Source organism: Corapipo altera, unplaced genomic scaffold (assembly GCF_003945725.1).
Source record: "Corapipo altera isolate COAL_440 unplaced genomic scaffold, ASM394572v1 228, whole genome shotgun sequence".
Taxonomy (NCBI): Eukaryota; Metazoa; Chordata; class Aves; order Passeriformes; family Pipridae; genus Corapipo; species Corapipo altera.
The window spans coordinates 163,527-178,466 of NW_020885068.1; the positions used below are offsets into that span (position 1 = coordinate 163,527).

General features: G+C 50.2%; 1 protein-coding gene across 1 annotated transcript in view; it reads right to left on the reverse strand.

The window, feature by feature from the left end:
• EXOC4 (exocyst complex component 4) overlaps positions 1-14,940 on the reverse strand; it is a 203,863-nt gene that overhangs the window by 10,862 nt on the left and 178,061 nt on the right. Inside the window, exons 9-10 of the mRNA XM_027669176.1 lie at positions 12,676-12,854; positions 11,301-11,460 (exon numbers count right to left, since the gene is read on the reverse strand). Coding sequence (XP_027524977.1) covers positions 11,301-11,460; positions 12,676-12,854 — 339 coding nt within the window. The remainder of the gene's footprint in view (positions 1-11,300; positions 11,461-12,675; positions 12,855-14,940) is intronic.

A 14,940-nucleotide genomic window follows, 5' to 3' on the forward strand; every position in this document is an offset into this window, starting at 1 on the left:
GCTCCCCCCTCCTGTCAGGGAGTTGCAGAGAGTGAGGAGGTCTCCCCTGAGCCTCCTCCTCTCCAGGCTGAGCCCCCCCAGCTCCCTCAGCCTCTCCTCACAGCACTTGTGCTCCAGTCCCTTCCCCAGCCTCGCTGCTCTTCTCTGCCCCTGCTCCAGCCCCTCCAGGGCCTTCCTGAGCTCAGGGCCCAGGGCTGGACACAGCACTCAATCCAATATTTACCTCTCCCTCAGCTGCAGGCAAACACCTTGGATGGCTGTTGATGGTTCACCCTCTCTTTGGGATTTTTTTGGTGTGTGTCACACCAAGTTCTCTTCTTAAAAACCTGTTTTTCCCCCTAAGAGCTGTTTGTTGGGCATCTAATCAGAAGCTCCCAGGAAACATGGAAGTAGAAAGCAATTTCTAGCCCAAACAGGAGCTTCAAGCAGGTTATGGGAGAGCTCAGACATGGAGTTCACATCCACATTCACTCACAGGGGGATTTATTCCCATGGGGTGATTCTGGATGTTTGCTCAAGCTCATACTGAGGGTTGGTCTCTTCTCCCAAGTAAACAGGACAAGAGGCCTCAAGTTGTGCCAGGGGAGGTTTAGGTTGGATATTAGGGAAAGTTTCTTCCCCAAAAAGGTTATCCAGCCCTGGCACGGCTGCCCAGGGCAGTGATGGAGTCCCCATTCCTGGAGGGATTTAAAAGCTGGGTGGATGTGGCACTTGGGGACATGGGGCAGTGGTGGCCTGGGCAGGGCTGGGGGAACTTGGACTTGAGGGCTTTTCCAACCTAAAAAATTTCATGATTCTAAATGCAGACCATCCACTGAAGCCCATCCATGTGCTGCAGGTGTCACTCTTTGCTACTCCAAAGCATAAAAAAACCCCTTAAACTGAGCAAAACCAATGGAAATCCCTCTTCTTCCTCACTTGGACTTCCATGGGATCAACACTTCCATCCCTGCATGTTGCTCAGTGTCTCCAGCCATGGTTTCAGCCCAACACCTTGTGTGAGGCTTGATGTGAATTCCTGAAGATATGGAAGTGCAGGGCACCAGGAGAAGCTCCTTGGACCAGACTGAGAGATGAGAAGAGAAATGCTGGAATGTTCCTTTGGAAGTTTTAAAGCCAGTAGGTGAATAAAGCTGCTCTCTGTGCACACAAAGCCTGCCCAGACCCTTCCTGGTCAGAGCCAGTGGTGTATCCCACGTGTTTTACACTATATGTGGAACTGAAAATTAGCTTCCACACTCATCCTCACATTTCTCTGGCATGGAAAAGCCCATGTGAACCCAGGGGAAAACCTGCACACCGTGGTGGGGCTGGGGTTTGATGTCCTGATCAGACTCAAGACCTTATCTCCAAACTCTACAGCTGCTGGGAAAGCCCCGTGGCCTCTTCCCAGCCCACGTATTTCACGTTAAAAAGAAAATTCAGGGAGAGACTGAAATTCAGGGAGAGACTGAAGCCCCCCCTGTGTGGGATGGACACTCAAGGCTGGAAACCAACGTGTCCTACCTGGGTTTCCCTGGAAATCAGAGCCCCTTGTGAGCTCACCCACCCCGCTGCTGGCCAAGCACTGCTTGGTTTTGCTCCATACCTTTGCTGCCATCCCCCCCCATCCCAAATCCTGTGCAGTCAAATAAACCCGACATGGATAAACACTCTGTGACTTCCCAGAGCCACCACGGGACCGACACCCAGGACGTGCCTTCAAAACCTGCTCTGCAACAAAAAACAACACCCACCTCACATCCATCAGACCTGGAGAAACAAAATGATCCAATCCCAGCCAGACAGGCAGAATTCCCTAAACTCAGACCTCGTCTTAAAGCAGTTTTACAAGGAAGTGGCCGGTGGCAAAGTCTCGTCACGGAGGCCAAAGTCACCAAAAGGCAGAAAATCAGGAGAAAAAACTTCCAACGAGAAAAATCCCTTCCCTTTTAATTACCATTAGCAATGCAGCATGACAGAGGGAGATAAACACACATGCACCTCCACAAATAAGGAGCTTGGGAACACAAAGTAATTACTTTGATTTTTTTTTTACTTTCCCCCACCGACATTCAAAAAACTTATTAGTCTCCAGAAAGCGCACGTATCAGCAAAAGACTGTCACCTCAGAGGGATAAATGAGGGGATTTGTTTGTAATTCATTTCCAGCAGAATCTACTCTGATGGTATTTTTTAAGGCGCGGGAGGAACGTGCTCTGGCCAAGTCTAACAGTCAAAAAAAAAAAAAAGAAAACAAACAAACAAACAAAAAAACCTCCCAAAACAAAAAAAAGACTTAAAAATGTTTATTACCATCTTCCCCAGCTCGTGTGCCTGGAAATGTGAAGGCTGAGAAGTTCGACTCCATTGATTGTTTCGCTAAACACAACCAAGAACCGAGTGAAGAAAAGTCAATGGAGCCTCTCGGTTTTTCAGTCCATTTCCAGTTTAGGAAAATTGAATTAATCTCTTTCCTCAGAGCAGCTCGGAACATCCACATTCAGGCCCCGAAAAATCATTACAGAGGCCGCTAAAACCTTTCTTTTTAAAGGTTACGGAGCGGGAGATTAAAAGAGCCTCAGGGAAGAACCGGAATGCCTGAGCAAAATAAAACACGGAGGCAAGACTGGAAAGCCTGGGCAGGATCAGCACCTTCCAGAACACACTGATGTTTTCAGATGTTTCCTCTGCTACAGGGAGAAATTCCAGTGGGAAGTGGATGCTACATGACTTTGCATGTTTGGACATCAGGGATGTGGGAGCTGCCAAATTAATTCAGTCCCCTAGTCTAGTTAAGACGGGTGTAAAGCCCTACTGAGGGGGTTTAAGGATGGATCTGCCCACCTGCAAAGTCATCTGCTCACCCCACACAGCCATGGAAGGGGCCCAGCAAGAGATGTGCCAGGGATAATTCCACCTGAGCAGGTCACCTCTGCTCCCTGATCCTTGGGAGGAAGCCACAGGCACTCCCAGGAGGCGACTCCTCAGAGGCTCCTTTGTCTCATTGCAAGAAAATTTAAACCAATTTGGAAAAATCACACCCTAAAATCATCCTCACTTCTCACTGTGAAGGGAACAACGGGCAACCAGCTCCCATGGAGATGTGACTGTGGTGGATCTCTAGTTATAGAGCGAGTATTCCATCCCTGAAAGTGTCCAAGGCCGGGCTGGATGGGGCTTGGAGTAACCTGGGATAGTGGAAGATGTCCCTGCCCATGGCAGGGGGTGGAACTGGATGATCTTCGAAGTCCTTCCAACCTAAATCATGCTGTGATCCATCAGGTCAATGAGTCAATGTTTGTATCCGAGAGTTAAACTCAGGCTTAAACACTTTCTGGACCTGGCTCTGTGTCCATGTGTGTGTTTCGATTACAAACCCAACAATTCCCTCCTTAAAGAATTTAAACACACCAAAGGGAGGGGAGTGATGTGCTGTCACCACTCAGGGGGTTCACCCACTTTTTTTCCATCTCCACGTGCTCGAGTGCTCCCGTTACATGAAAATTAGTTAAGGACAACCACCAGAAATGTCATCCCCCAAGAGTGAAGTGCTTTGCTTCCCAACATCTGGTCTATCACCACCAGGCCGTTTTGGAGCTTTTTCCTAATGTGAGAAGCAGCAGCAGGGAAGGCATTTCCCAGACACAGGCAATGAATAAGAAATCTGCTGCTCAGCAAAACTGAGGACTTAAAGTTATCCCTCCTTAGGCTGGAGCGAGGTCAAATGGCCCAAGGGTGGTGTGGGAAGAGCAGTGACTTCTGCTCAAGGTGTTGGCTTCTCCTGCCTCCCCTCTGCTCTGCCTTGAGCCATTCCTTTCTTTACACCTGATGCCTCATCCCAATTTCAGATAAAGCTCCATTTTCAGGACCATTATCATTCCAAGAGCTCATCTCCCGGTTCATTCCCTCTCCCCCAGCTGTACCAGGCCTGCTGTGAACCAGACCAGGGAGCTGATCCTGCCAAAACCAGGGAAAAAAGCTGATGCAACCCCCCAAAAAAACAACCCTTCCCCCCAAAGCTGGATGGTTTCCCTGCTCTAATTTACTGTGTCACGGCAGGAGCTGCTGTGAAGAGAAAAGGAAGGAGGTGTTTGCTGAGGCATCAGCAGCAGGGAATATCCCAAACTCTGAGCCTTCAGGGCTGGATGGTGCTTTTCTCCCACATGATGATGTGCTGGAAAAGCTGCTGAGCTTTCGTCGTTGGGCACTGGTGATGCTTTTTGGGTTGCAACTCAAACACAGCGTGTTTTGGAGGTGCTTTTCCAGATGAGGCAGATAAAGCATCAAGTGTTGTCCTGGGAAGTATAGGGAATATTTGGGAGCAGCCCTGAGGAGAACTTTGGGAATAAAAAGCTGGACATGACCCAGCCCAGAAACCCCCCAGTGCCCTGGGCTGATCCCACAGCGGGGGCAGCAGGGCAGAGGGGGATTCTGCCCCCCCTCTGCCCCCTCAGGGGAGACCCCCCTGCAGAGCTGCCTCCAGCCCTGGGAACAACAGCAGGAGGACATGGAGCTGCTGGAGAGAGTCCAGAGGAGGCCCCGGAGCTACTCCCAGGGCTGGAGACCCTCTGCTCTGGAGCCAGGCTGGGAGAGCTGGGGGGGTTCCCCTGGAGAAGAGAAGGCTCCAGGGAGAGCTGAGAGCCCCTTGCAGGGCCTAAAGGGGCTCCAGGAGAGCTGGAGAGGGACTGGGACAAGGGATGGAGGGACAGGACACAGGGAATGGCTTCCCAGTGCCAGAGGGCAGATGGGATATTGGGAAGGAATTGCTGTCTGGGAGGGTGGGGAGGGGCTGGAATGGATTTCCCAGAGAAGCTGTGGCTGCCCCTAGATCCCTGGAAGTGACCAAGGCCAGGTTGGAGCAACGTGGGACAGTGGAAGGAGTGCAGACTTTTCCTTCCCCAAAAGGGTTGTCCAGCCCTGACACAGGATGGAGTCCCCATCCCTGCAGGGATTTAAAAGCCATGTGTGATGTGGCACTTGGGGACGTGGGTCAGTGGTGGCCAGAGCTGGGACTTGATGGTCTTAGAGGGCTTTTCCAGAGTAAACAATTCCATGGTTCTGTGATTCTAAATGTACCAGATTGCAGAAAGCAGGGAGAGACCCCAAAAGTGCTCCATGAAATGCTGTCAGGGCATAAATTGGTGTTGTACTCAAACTCGTGGCAGCTGAGGATTTAACTGGAAATTCAAATACCCAGATGGGTGGTTTGTTCCATGGAGTTTTATTGAGTCCATAACAGGGCAATTATTTGGGATCCAGTGTGGTGAAGGACCAAACGGGGACTCCCTGATCCCCCAAATCATACTGGGGAAGCAAAAGGAGGAAGGGGAGGGGGAGGGCATCAAGCTGAGGGGTGGTTTTTAATCCTCTGTGGTTGGGATTTTTGGTTAATGCAGTGAAACCACTAATTACAGCTAATTAAACCTGCACTGAGATCAAAGCTCAGTGGAAACTACAGGGGGGAGCAAACAAGAGAGGAAAGAAAGGCAAAGAAAATAGGGATTTTGTTGCAACCAAGTCCTTAATTGAAAACCAAAGCAGCTTTGTTAATTAAAAGCAGCAAACTCAAAATGAGGGCAGGCTCCAGACACGAGAGTCCAGGGCTGGGATGGAGATAACACGTCCTTCCCTGTCAGCAAAGAGAAGCTTTTCTTCTGGAGCTGCTCTGCTTCTGGCTTCTGCGTAAGGAAAGGGCTTCCTGGGATCCAGACTGCAAAGATTTGGGGAATTCTACCTCGTGGGGGGATAAAGTGGGGGAATGAGAGTGCCCTGACTATTTTACTCAGCTAAATGTGGGTTTTATTCAAATTAAATGAACTGAAACACCCCAAATTTTGTCCTGGCTCCAGTGCAGCCCCAAGGGAGAATGTCTGAGATGCTTTTCACACCCAGTTCTGACCCACAGGCAGCAGAGGAGCATCACAGGAGCACTGCAGACACATCCAAACACAGGGGATCTGGGTGAGGATCTGTTGGACTTGATGGTCCCCACACACAAATCAAACATCAAGAACAGCACCAGAGGAAGTTTCCCTCCACCAGCCACAGCCTCAGGCAACCTAGGCACTAAACAGCAAACACATCCTGTTGTTTCTGCGTTTATCAAGAATAAAATCAGGAAGAGAAGTGATGTTTGGCAATGAAAAAGTCGTATTTCAGAGCACTGGGATGTCCAGGGGCTTCCCTTCTCCCTCAGCAGCTCCCAGTAGATGGCAGCATGTTATTGCAGATTCCTCCTGCCTGCAACAGCATCAGAAATCGACCTCATCCCTAAAAATCCTCTGTCTGCCAGTCAGAGCAGGAGAGGAGCCCGGAATGCTGAGCATCCCAACATCAACTGTGCCCAGAAATAAAGTCCCCACCGAAATCCTCCTGCTGCAGCTCAGACACTGCTCCCAGGGGTGTTTTTCATGAGTTCAGAGACTTTCCAATTTTCCCCATGTAGGAATCAGAGCTGGATGGGACAACCCAGCCACATCCATGGATGTTTGAGCTGGCACTGGGAACTGTAGCACAAGGACATCTCTGCCTCTTGGCACTAATCCTAAACCTGGGGATCAGGCCTTAAACCTGAGGGTCAGGTCCTAAACATGAGAGTCAGGCCCTAAATCTGAGGGTCAGGCCTTAAACCTGAGGGTTGGGTCCCAAACATGGGGGTCAGATCCTAAATCTGGGGATCAGATCCTAAACCTGGGGGTCAGACCCTAAACCTGAGGGTGAGGCCTTAAACCTGAGGGTCAGGCCCTAAATCTGAGGGTGAGGCCTTAAACCTGAGGGTCGGGCCCTAAACCTGAAGGTCAGTTCCTAAACCTGAGGCTCAGGTCCTAAACATGGGGGTCAGGTCCTAAACCTGGGGGTCAGATCCTAAACCTGGGGGTCAGGTCTTAAACCTGGGGGTCAGGTCTTAAACCTGGGGGTCAGACCTTAAACCTGAGGCACAGGCCCCAGACATGAGAGTCAGGTCCTAAACCTGAGGGTGAGGCCTTAAAACTGAGGGTCAGGTCCTAAACCTGAGGGTCAGTTCCTAAACCTGAGTGTGAGGCCTTAAATTTGAGAGTCAGGTCCTAAAGTTGGGGGTCAGTTCCTAAACCTGAGTGTGAGGCCTTAAATTTGAGAGTCAGGTCCTAAAGTTGGGGGTCAGATCCTAAACCTGAGGGTCAGGCTCCAAACCTGAGGCTCAGGTCCTAAACCTGAGTGTCAGGCCCTAAACCTGGGGTGAGGCCTTAAATCAGAGTGTCAGGCCCTAAACCTGGGGGTCAGGCCTTAAACCTGAGAGTTGGGCCCTAAACCTGAGGGCGAGGCCCTAAACCTAGGAGTCAGTTCCTAAACCTGAGAGTCAGGTCCCAAACCTGAGGGTCAGGCCTTAAACCTGAGGGTCAGTTCCTAAACCTGAGCGTCAGGCCCTAAACCTGAGGGTGAGGCCTTAAATTTGAGTATCAGGCCCTCAACCTGGAGGTCCAGTCTGAAACATGAGGGTGAGGCCTTAAACCTGGGGGCCAGGCCCTAAACCTGAGGGTCTCTCTCTGCTGCTGTGATTCACTCAGATATTAAAAATAAAATCAGGGTGCACATGAGGTACCAGAGCAGAGCTGAAGCAGATCCACTGCTTCCCAACCCCACACTGGTCCTTCCCACCACAGACTGGTTTGAAAGGAAGCTCAAGCTCCATCCTAAACTTTTACAGAATCACTGAATCATGGAATGGTTTGAGTTTTTTCAGTGAACAGCTGAGAATGGAATGATATTTTAAGACAAGTATGAAGCAGAAACCTCACCATTTTTTACTACCTCTGATGAGATCTTTGCATAAAGATGCGAGAGTAATTTTTTGTGGGGATAAAGGGGGAGTAGGAAAGAAGGCACAAGGGAAAAGACTTGAATAGGAATTCAAATTTGAAGCTTAATTTATCTCACTAATGCCATAAGTCCAATTCTGGGTGTGAAACTTCTGAAATCTGGAGGTATTTGGAAGTCATGGCCAGTCCCAGACTTTGCAGCACAAGCCTGGGTATTACACACAGGGAGAAAATCCTACTTTTTCTTTAATAAAGCAGTGGATGCCCTAATGACCAACCACATTTCTGTGGCCCAGATGCTGAACACACACATAAGCTAAAAAACCTATTAATATTTGCAGGAAATTTAGCAAATGCCACAAATCCTTTGTGACACTCAGCAGTCATAGCCAGCCTGTTTTGCCCTGTTTTCTCCTGGTGGAAAAATCTTCTTCCTGGAACTCACACAACTTGGCAAGTTATTTTTTTTTCCCCTGATGAAAATGTGCTCCAGCTCTGCTGAGACTTTCCCTGCCTTGAACCGAGAAGCTCAAAGCTGAACTCATTTGAAACACATTTTCTCCTTGCCATGGGGCCATTCCCAAAGCTCCAAACTGCTGCTATTGTCACCTGCAGGTGATAGAGCCGGTGAAAAACAGGGTTTAAACAGCAAAAGCCTCACCAGAACCAACAAGTGTTAGCTGGGTTTTGTTGTGAATCCTCCACATGATTTTGGCTTCAGAGGAGAAAATTCTTCCCCCTCCTGCTTCCCTGGTTGGGGTTTCTACCTCCTAAGTCACTGAGCAGAGAAGAAAGGGGATGCCCAGTGCTCTTGGAGCCCCATAAAAAGCCTTGAAGATGACATCCAAAGTGAAAAATAAAAGCAAAATCAAAGGTAGGACAGCCAGGAAAGTCCTAAAAGTCTTCTGGTCCTTTCTCAAATGCTTTGTCTTTCCTATAAACTTGAACACATTGGACTTCAAATGTGTTCACTTGCAGGAAAAGATCACACAGGACTTGTCCCAGAATTCAGATTTAATGGCTGAAAGGGACTGTGTGAAGAGTGATGTGTTGATTGTTAATTGGGGCTAATTGATTCTTGAAGCCTGAGCGTCTTGGACACGGAAATATCAAGGCAGGGTTGGAAACCTCTTCTCCTGTTCAGTCAGGATCACCCAATTCCCTGGAGAAGTGAGGCAGGGAGGGAATTTATTCATCCCAGTCACCAGGAGGTGCAGGGGGAAGGATACGAAGGATGAGCAGGTGGGTGGCAATTTCTCCAGCAGCTCTTCCACTGCTCCTGTCCATGAAATCACCACTTGTCATCTTTAAAAAGGGCAAAACTGAGAGTTCAAACAGCACAGAGCATTTACAGACTCCTGCATGAGCTGTATCACAGGGGGACAAATCACTTTTATCCCACATTGATGTTATTTTCTGCTTTCTAGGAGTGAATTGTTGTGTTTGTTTAATGGTTTGAACAGACCTCAATCCCCGGGGTACCCTGAGAACTTGCTCAGGTTATTGTGAATTCAGGTGAGCAGGGCAGGGTTTGGATGCACCAGAGCCTTGTTTATGTAAAAGAAGCTGGAAAATGAGAATTCAGGAGTTATCTGAAGGACAAAAGAATAAAACACACTCTCCAGATGATGGAATTATGCTCTAAAAGAAAGAGGGAAGAGATGCAGCCATGAAAGCTAAAAAGAAGTGTGGATGAATTTATATGATGATGGGAAGAATTCTGCACCCCAGGGACCACAAAGATGCTGGAGCCAGGTGGGAAATGGGGTCTTCTCCCAAAGAACAAGGGACAGGACAAGAGGAAATGGCCTCAAGTTGTGCCAGAGGGAGTTTAGATTGGACATCAGGGAAAATTTCTTCATGGAAAGGGTGGTCAGGCACTGGACCTGGAGGGATTTCAAAGCCCTGTGGATGTGGCACTTGGGGACATGGGTCAGTGGTGGCTTTGGCAGCGCTGCGGAATGGTTGGCTTGGATCTCAGAGGTCTTTTCCAACCTAAATGGTTCCATGCTGCAGCTCAGGTGCCTCTTCTGAGCTTCACAGCTCTTGCTGATGGTCCCCAGCAGCTCCAACGTGCAGGAGAAAATCTGTTGCTGTGTAACTGCTTTGTGTTTGATGCTGTGAAAACTCCTGGTCTTCACCCACCCAGCAAGAACAGGAGTTGGGAACATGCCACCCCCTAACCCTTCCCTTCAAACTCCACGCATCAAATTGTGCAGAGTCAGAGCTCCAGGGATATTCCACCTCTCCAGCAGTTCCTGGTCATTATTTGGGTGTGTCATTATTTGGGTGCCACTGGGCTGTCAGCACATGCTCAAGCTCTGTTCTGCCTGCTAAAAAAACTGGGCTAATTAAGCATCTCAACAGATCAGGGAGGAGGGGGGGAAATAAATATCATTTCAAAAAGGAGAGATTGAATTTGGGAAGTGTATTCCTTGGAGAGCTGGTCATGGATCTTTCTCTTCTGCCTTCTCCAGGCCTCAGCAGTTGTAACTTCCCCACACTGACGTTATCGTGAAGGAACTAATTCAATAATGAGATCATTCCCCATATGACAGCCCAGGAAATGAGGCTCTCAGTCACACTCTTCCTCTTCTGAGGGAGTCCAGCTTCTCTCCTGATTCAGTCTCCAAAAACCAAATGATGACACCAACTATTCCCAGTGTTCGTGGGGGGTCCCATCCAAGCGCCACACGCAAAAACTCCCTTGTTTGATCTACATCCCTTCATTTGCAAGTTCCAGACTCTTCCTTTGGCTGTTTCTTGGGCTCAGCTGCTCATTCCTGAACCAGCTGCTGCCACAGAGGATCAGGAAGATCCACAGCCAGTGCAGTGACTCAGAGTCAGCACCCCCAGTCCAGGAGCAAACCGCTGCTGAGTGTTTGCTCTCACCCATTTGCTTACTCCTCAATCCTCCTTTTGTGGATAAATCACCAGGGGGTCTGTCACATCCAGTTCTGGGTTTATTTTGCTCCTACTACTACTTCAAGATCAACAGAACTTGAAGGGAGACATCCTTTCAAGCCCACCTGCATCTGGCCACCCTGAGGTTCACAGACTCTGTTCCTGGGAGGTGCTCCAAGTGTCAGCCGTCAACCAACCAAAGTATAACTTATCTGGGCAGGAATCCAAGCCCAAATTTCACCCAGTTTGAGTTCAACCTACAGCCTATACCTAGAAGATAGATATCTTCTAGATAACTTCATATTTAGAAGCTGTTCCTTGCCTGGGTTTTGGTCTTAGGAGGAGCCCCAAGCGCAGGAGCTTTGGTGGAACCTCATGCCAAGCTCAAGTGCTCCATGTTTGGACTTGATGACCTTGGAGGTCATTTCCAACCTTAACCATCCTCTGATTCTCTGAACAACCAGGAGAAAGTAAACATTCCAATCAACACCTGGATGTGTTGAACTCGGTGCTCATCCCATGGCGGGACTTTCGGAAGGAGCTCCCTCGGCTTCACGTGGACACCAAAACAACAGCAAACCCTACAATAACAAGCCCACCATGGGGCTCTGTGCTCACCTGGCAAAGTCCAGGTCGGCCTCCCGGGACATGGTGATGTTGGTCAGGTTCTGCTGGAGGATGAAGATGTTCCGACACATCTTCTTGATGCCGGACTCACTGATGCGCTTGAAGTAGTGGGCGCCGTTGATGAGGATGCAGGAGATGAGGTGGCCCAACCCTGCCAGGGGGAGGAGAAAGGTGTTTAGTGGCAATAATTCATTATAAAACCTGGGAATGAGCACTGTTATGTGGACTGGAAACAGCCCCTGTGCGTTTTAGGTGGACTTCCCTCAACGTTCCCTTCTTTAGTAAAAACACAAAACTGCCCCAAAAATCCGAGTTGCACAACCTCTGATATCTTCAGAGCAGCTCCGGGGCCTCCTCTGGACTCTGCTCCAACAGGACAACTTCTGTAGGATCAGCAGTGGCTAAAACAAGGCCAGTCAGGCTTGCCCAGCCTTCATCCCTGCTGTGGATTATTTTGGACAAGGGATACATCTCTAGCCCCTACCTTCTGCTGGCTTTGACCAACATCAATGTCCCCATATCCCTCAGCACAGCCAAGAACTGCTGTGAGAGCGCAAACAAACACAGGGGAGATGAATGAACACACGGGTTATATTCCCTGAGGCATCAGAGCAGCTGATGTTCCTTAAATGTAGTTTCAGAAACGGGATGGCTGCGCTTGGGGTGGGAACTGTGGCAGAAGAGAGCTGTGGCTGATACAAACACGTGTCCTGGGGCTTGCTGAGGAAAAACTGAGCTGCACTTACATCACATCACTGCTGCCCCACCTGGCATGGGGCCCTCGGTCCTGGTTAGCCAGAAATGCTCTGGAGGCATCTTGGGTTTCTGAGTGCCCTGCGTTTGGAATCACAGGATGGTTTGGGTTGGAAGGGACCTTAAAGATCATCCTATTCCAGCCTCATGGGCAGGGACACCTTCCACTAGCCCAGGTTGCTCCAACCTGGCCTTGGACGCTTCCAGGGATCCAGGGGCAGCCACAGTTTCTCTGGGCAACCTGTGCCAGGGCCTTCTTATCCTCTGAGAGAAGGATTTCTTCCTAAAATCTAATCTAAATCTCTCCTATTTTAGTTTAAAACCATTCCCCCTTATCCTGTCCCTCCGTGCCTTGTCCCCAGTCCCTCTCCAGCTCTCCTGGAGCCCCTTTAGGCCCTGGAAAGGGCTCTCAGCTCTCCCTGGAGCCTTCTCTTCTCCAGGTGAACCCCCCCCCAGCTCTCTCACCCCGTCAAACCCCCGTTTCCCACATGGATCTCACTTATCCCATTGGTGCCAACAGCCCCACAATCTGCCAAGGAACGCCATGGAGCTTTGGGATGAGGACAAAACACCCTTTCTTTGAAGACCCAGAGTGTTGTGGGAGGTGCCTGACCTTCGAAGATGTACTGGAACTTGTGCTGCTGGAGGCTGGCGCTCATGGCCTCCTCGATGGCGCTGATGTCCTTGTTGAGCCTCACCACCAGCGGGTCGTAGTCCATGCTCTCCACATTGGCCACGATGGCATAGTTCCCTTGCTTGGCCAGAGGGATCAGGTAGTGGAAGCAATGAACCCTGCAAAGAAAAGGGAATTATCAAAAAACAGCCGTGGGCTTGCAAAGCGTCGCTTCTTTGTTTTCCTTCCGGAGGCGTTAAAAAAATAGCAGCTTTATTTAAAAAAACTTTTTTAAAAAAACAACCACCTTTATTTAAAAAACTTTTTTTTAAAAAATGTATTTAAAGGTAACCAACTTTAAGAACGGGGTGGTTATGTCTGAATTAAACACACCCTCCTCTTGTCGTTGTCCCGCCTCTCTGGGGGTTTTCCTGCTTGCTGACATCTCCCTGGATGTTTTCCTGGATTTTTGCTTAACCCAAGAGTGGTGAGAAGCCACAGGGGCCAAAACTCCACTGGGGCCAGAGCCCATTCCATGAATCCAGGTTATCTCAGGCCTCATCTCCCATTACAACAAAGCTGGAGAACTGCTTCATTTCCATCCTTTTCCCAGTCTTTCCCTCCAGCCCTTCCCAGCCCAGCTCCTCTGTGATGCCTGCGATCCCAAGCTCAGCAGATGATGGATGGCAGGTTGAAGGGGTGGGATAAATTCCCAGGCTTTTTACAAAATGCCTGCTGAAAGCACAGGGATCCTGGGAGTGGATCCACACTGTGCTGGGTGTCTTGGAATGGCACAGATCCAGGATGGGAATTGTCCCCATGGCTCTGTGTGGAGTCATTTCCCTCTCCTTGGACAGACAGGGTGTAGGAATGGTGGAGAATCCCAGAACAGGCACAAAGAGACTGGGATTTTTCCCTCTCACTGCAGAGTGATGGATACAGGGAACTTCCCCCTTCTCTGGGGGTTTTCCTGCTTGTTGCCATCCCTGTTTTCCTGGATTCCATTTGCACACTGATTTTTGCTTAACTCAAGAGTGGTGAGAAGCCACAGGGGCCAAAACTCCATTGGGGCCCGTGCCCATTCCATGAATTCAGGTTATCTCAGGCCTTATCTCCCATCACAGCCCAGCTGGAGAACTGCTCCATTGCCATCCTTTTCCCAGTCCTTCCCTCCAATCCTTGCCTGCAATCCCGAGCCCAGCAGATGATGGATGGCAGGTTGAAGGGCTGCTGACAATAACTGATGTGGATTTTTTTTTGCAGAGCTCCACCCTGACTTCCCCAGAGCTCTGCCTGCATGCACAGGGACACAACACGGCTCGGGACGTGTCACAGGAGAACAAACTGATGATCCATCAATTCTGTGACATCTATTTGGTGCTTCAGAGGAAAAGGGAAGCAATGAAAATCTACCTGGCCAATACAATGCACCAGGGAAAAGCGTCTTCCCAGTCCAGGAGTGGACAGCTGGCAGCCTGAAGAAAGGCATTTGCTGCCTTTGATCTCTGCATGGGAAGTCAGAGACTTCATGGAATTCTTCAGCCCTTTAAAAAAAAATCCATCTGGCTCCCCAGTTCCTGCTGCTGTTTGAAAAAGCAGGAAGAAAAGCTGTTGTTTGTGATCCGAAGAGCGGCGGCTCCTAAATGTAGAGACGCCTGGTAGAGCCTTTGGCACCGTCTCCCATGGGACACTCCTGGAAAAGGCTTGGCCAGGGGCACTCTGGGCTGGGTGAGGAACTGGCTGAGGGCCCAGAGAGTGGTGGGGAGGGAACTGCATCCAGCTGGGATCCGTCCCCAGGGGTGTCCCCAGGGATCAGGGCTGGGCCCAGTCCTGTTCAGTGTCTGCACTGAGGATCTGGAGGAGGGGATGGAGGGAACCATCAGCACATTCCAGGTGACCCCAAGCTGGGGGAGTGTTGATGTGCTGGAAGGCAGGAGGGCTCTGCAGAGGGACCTGGCCAGGCTGGATCCATGGGCTGATTCCAAGGGGCTGAGGTTCCCCAAGGCCAAGGGCCGGGTCCTGCCCTTTGGCCACAAGAAGCCCCTGCAGCTGCAGGCTGGGCCAGAGGGGCTGGAGAGCAGCCAGGCAGGAAGGGAGCTGGGAGTTGGGCTGGGCAGGGAGCTGAAGAGGAGCCCGAGTGTGGCCAGGGGGGCAAGAGGGCCAATGGCTGCTGGGCTGGCTGAGGAAGAGTGTGGCAGCAGGAGCAGGGCAGGGCTTGTGCCCCTGGGCTGGGCGCTGGGGAGGCCACCCCTGGAGTGCTGTGTC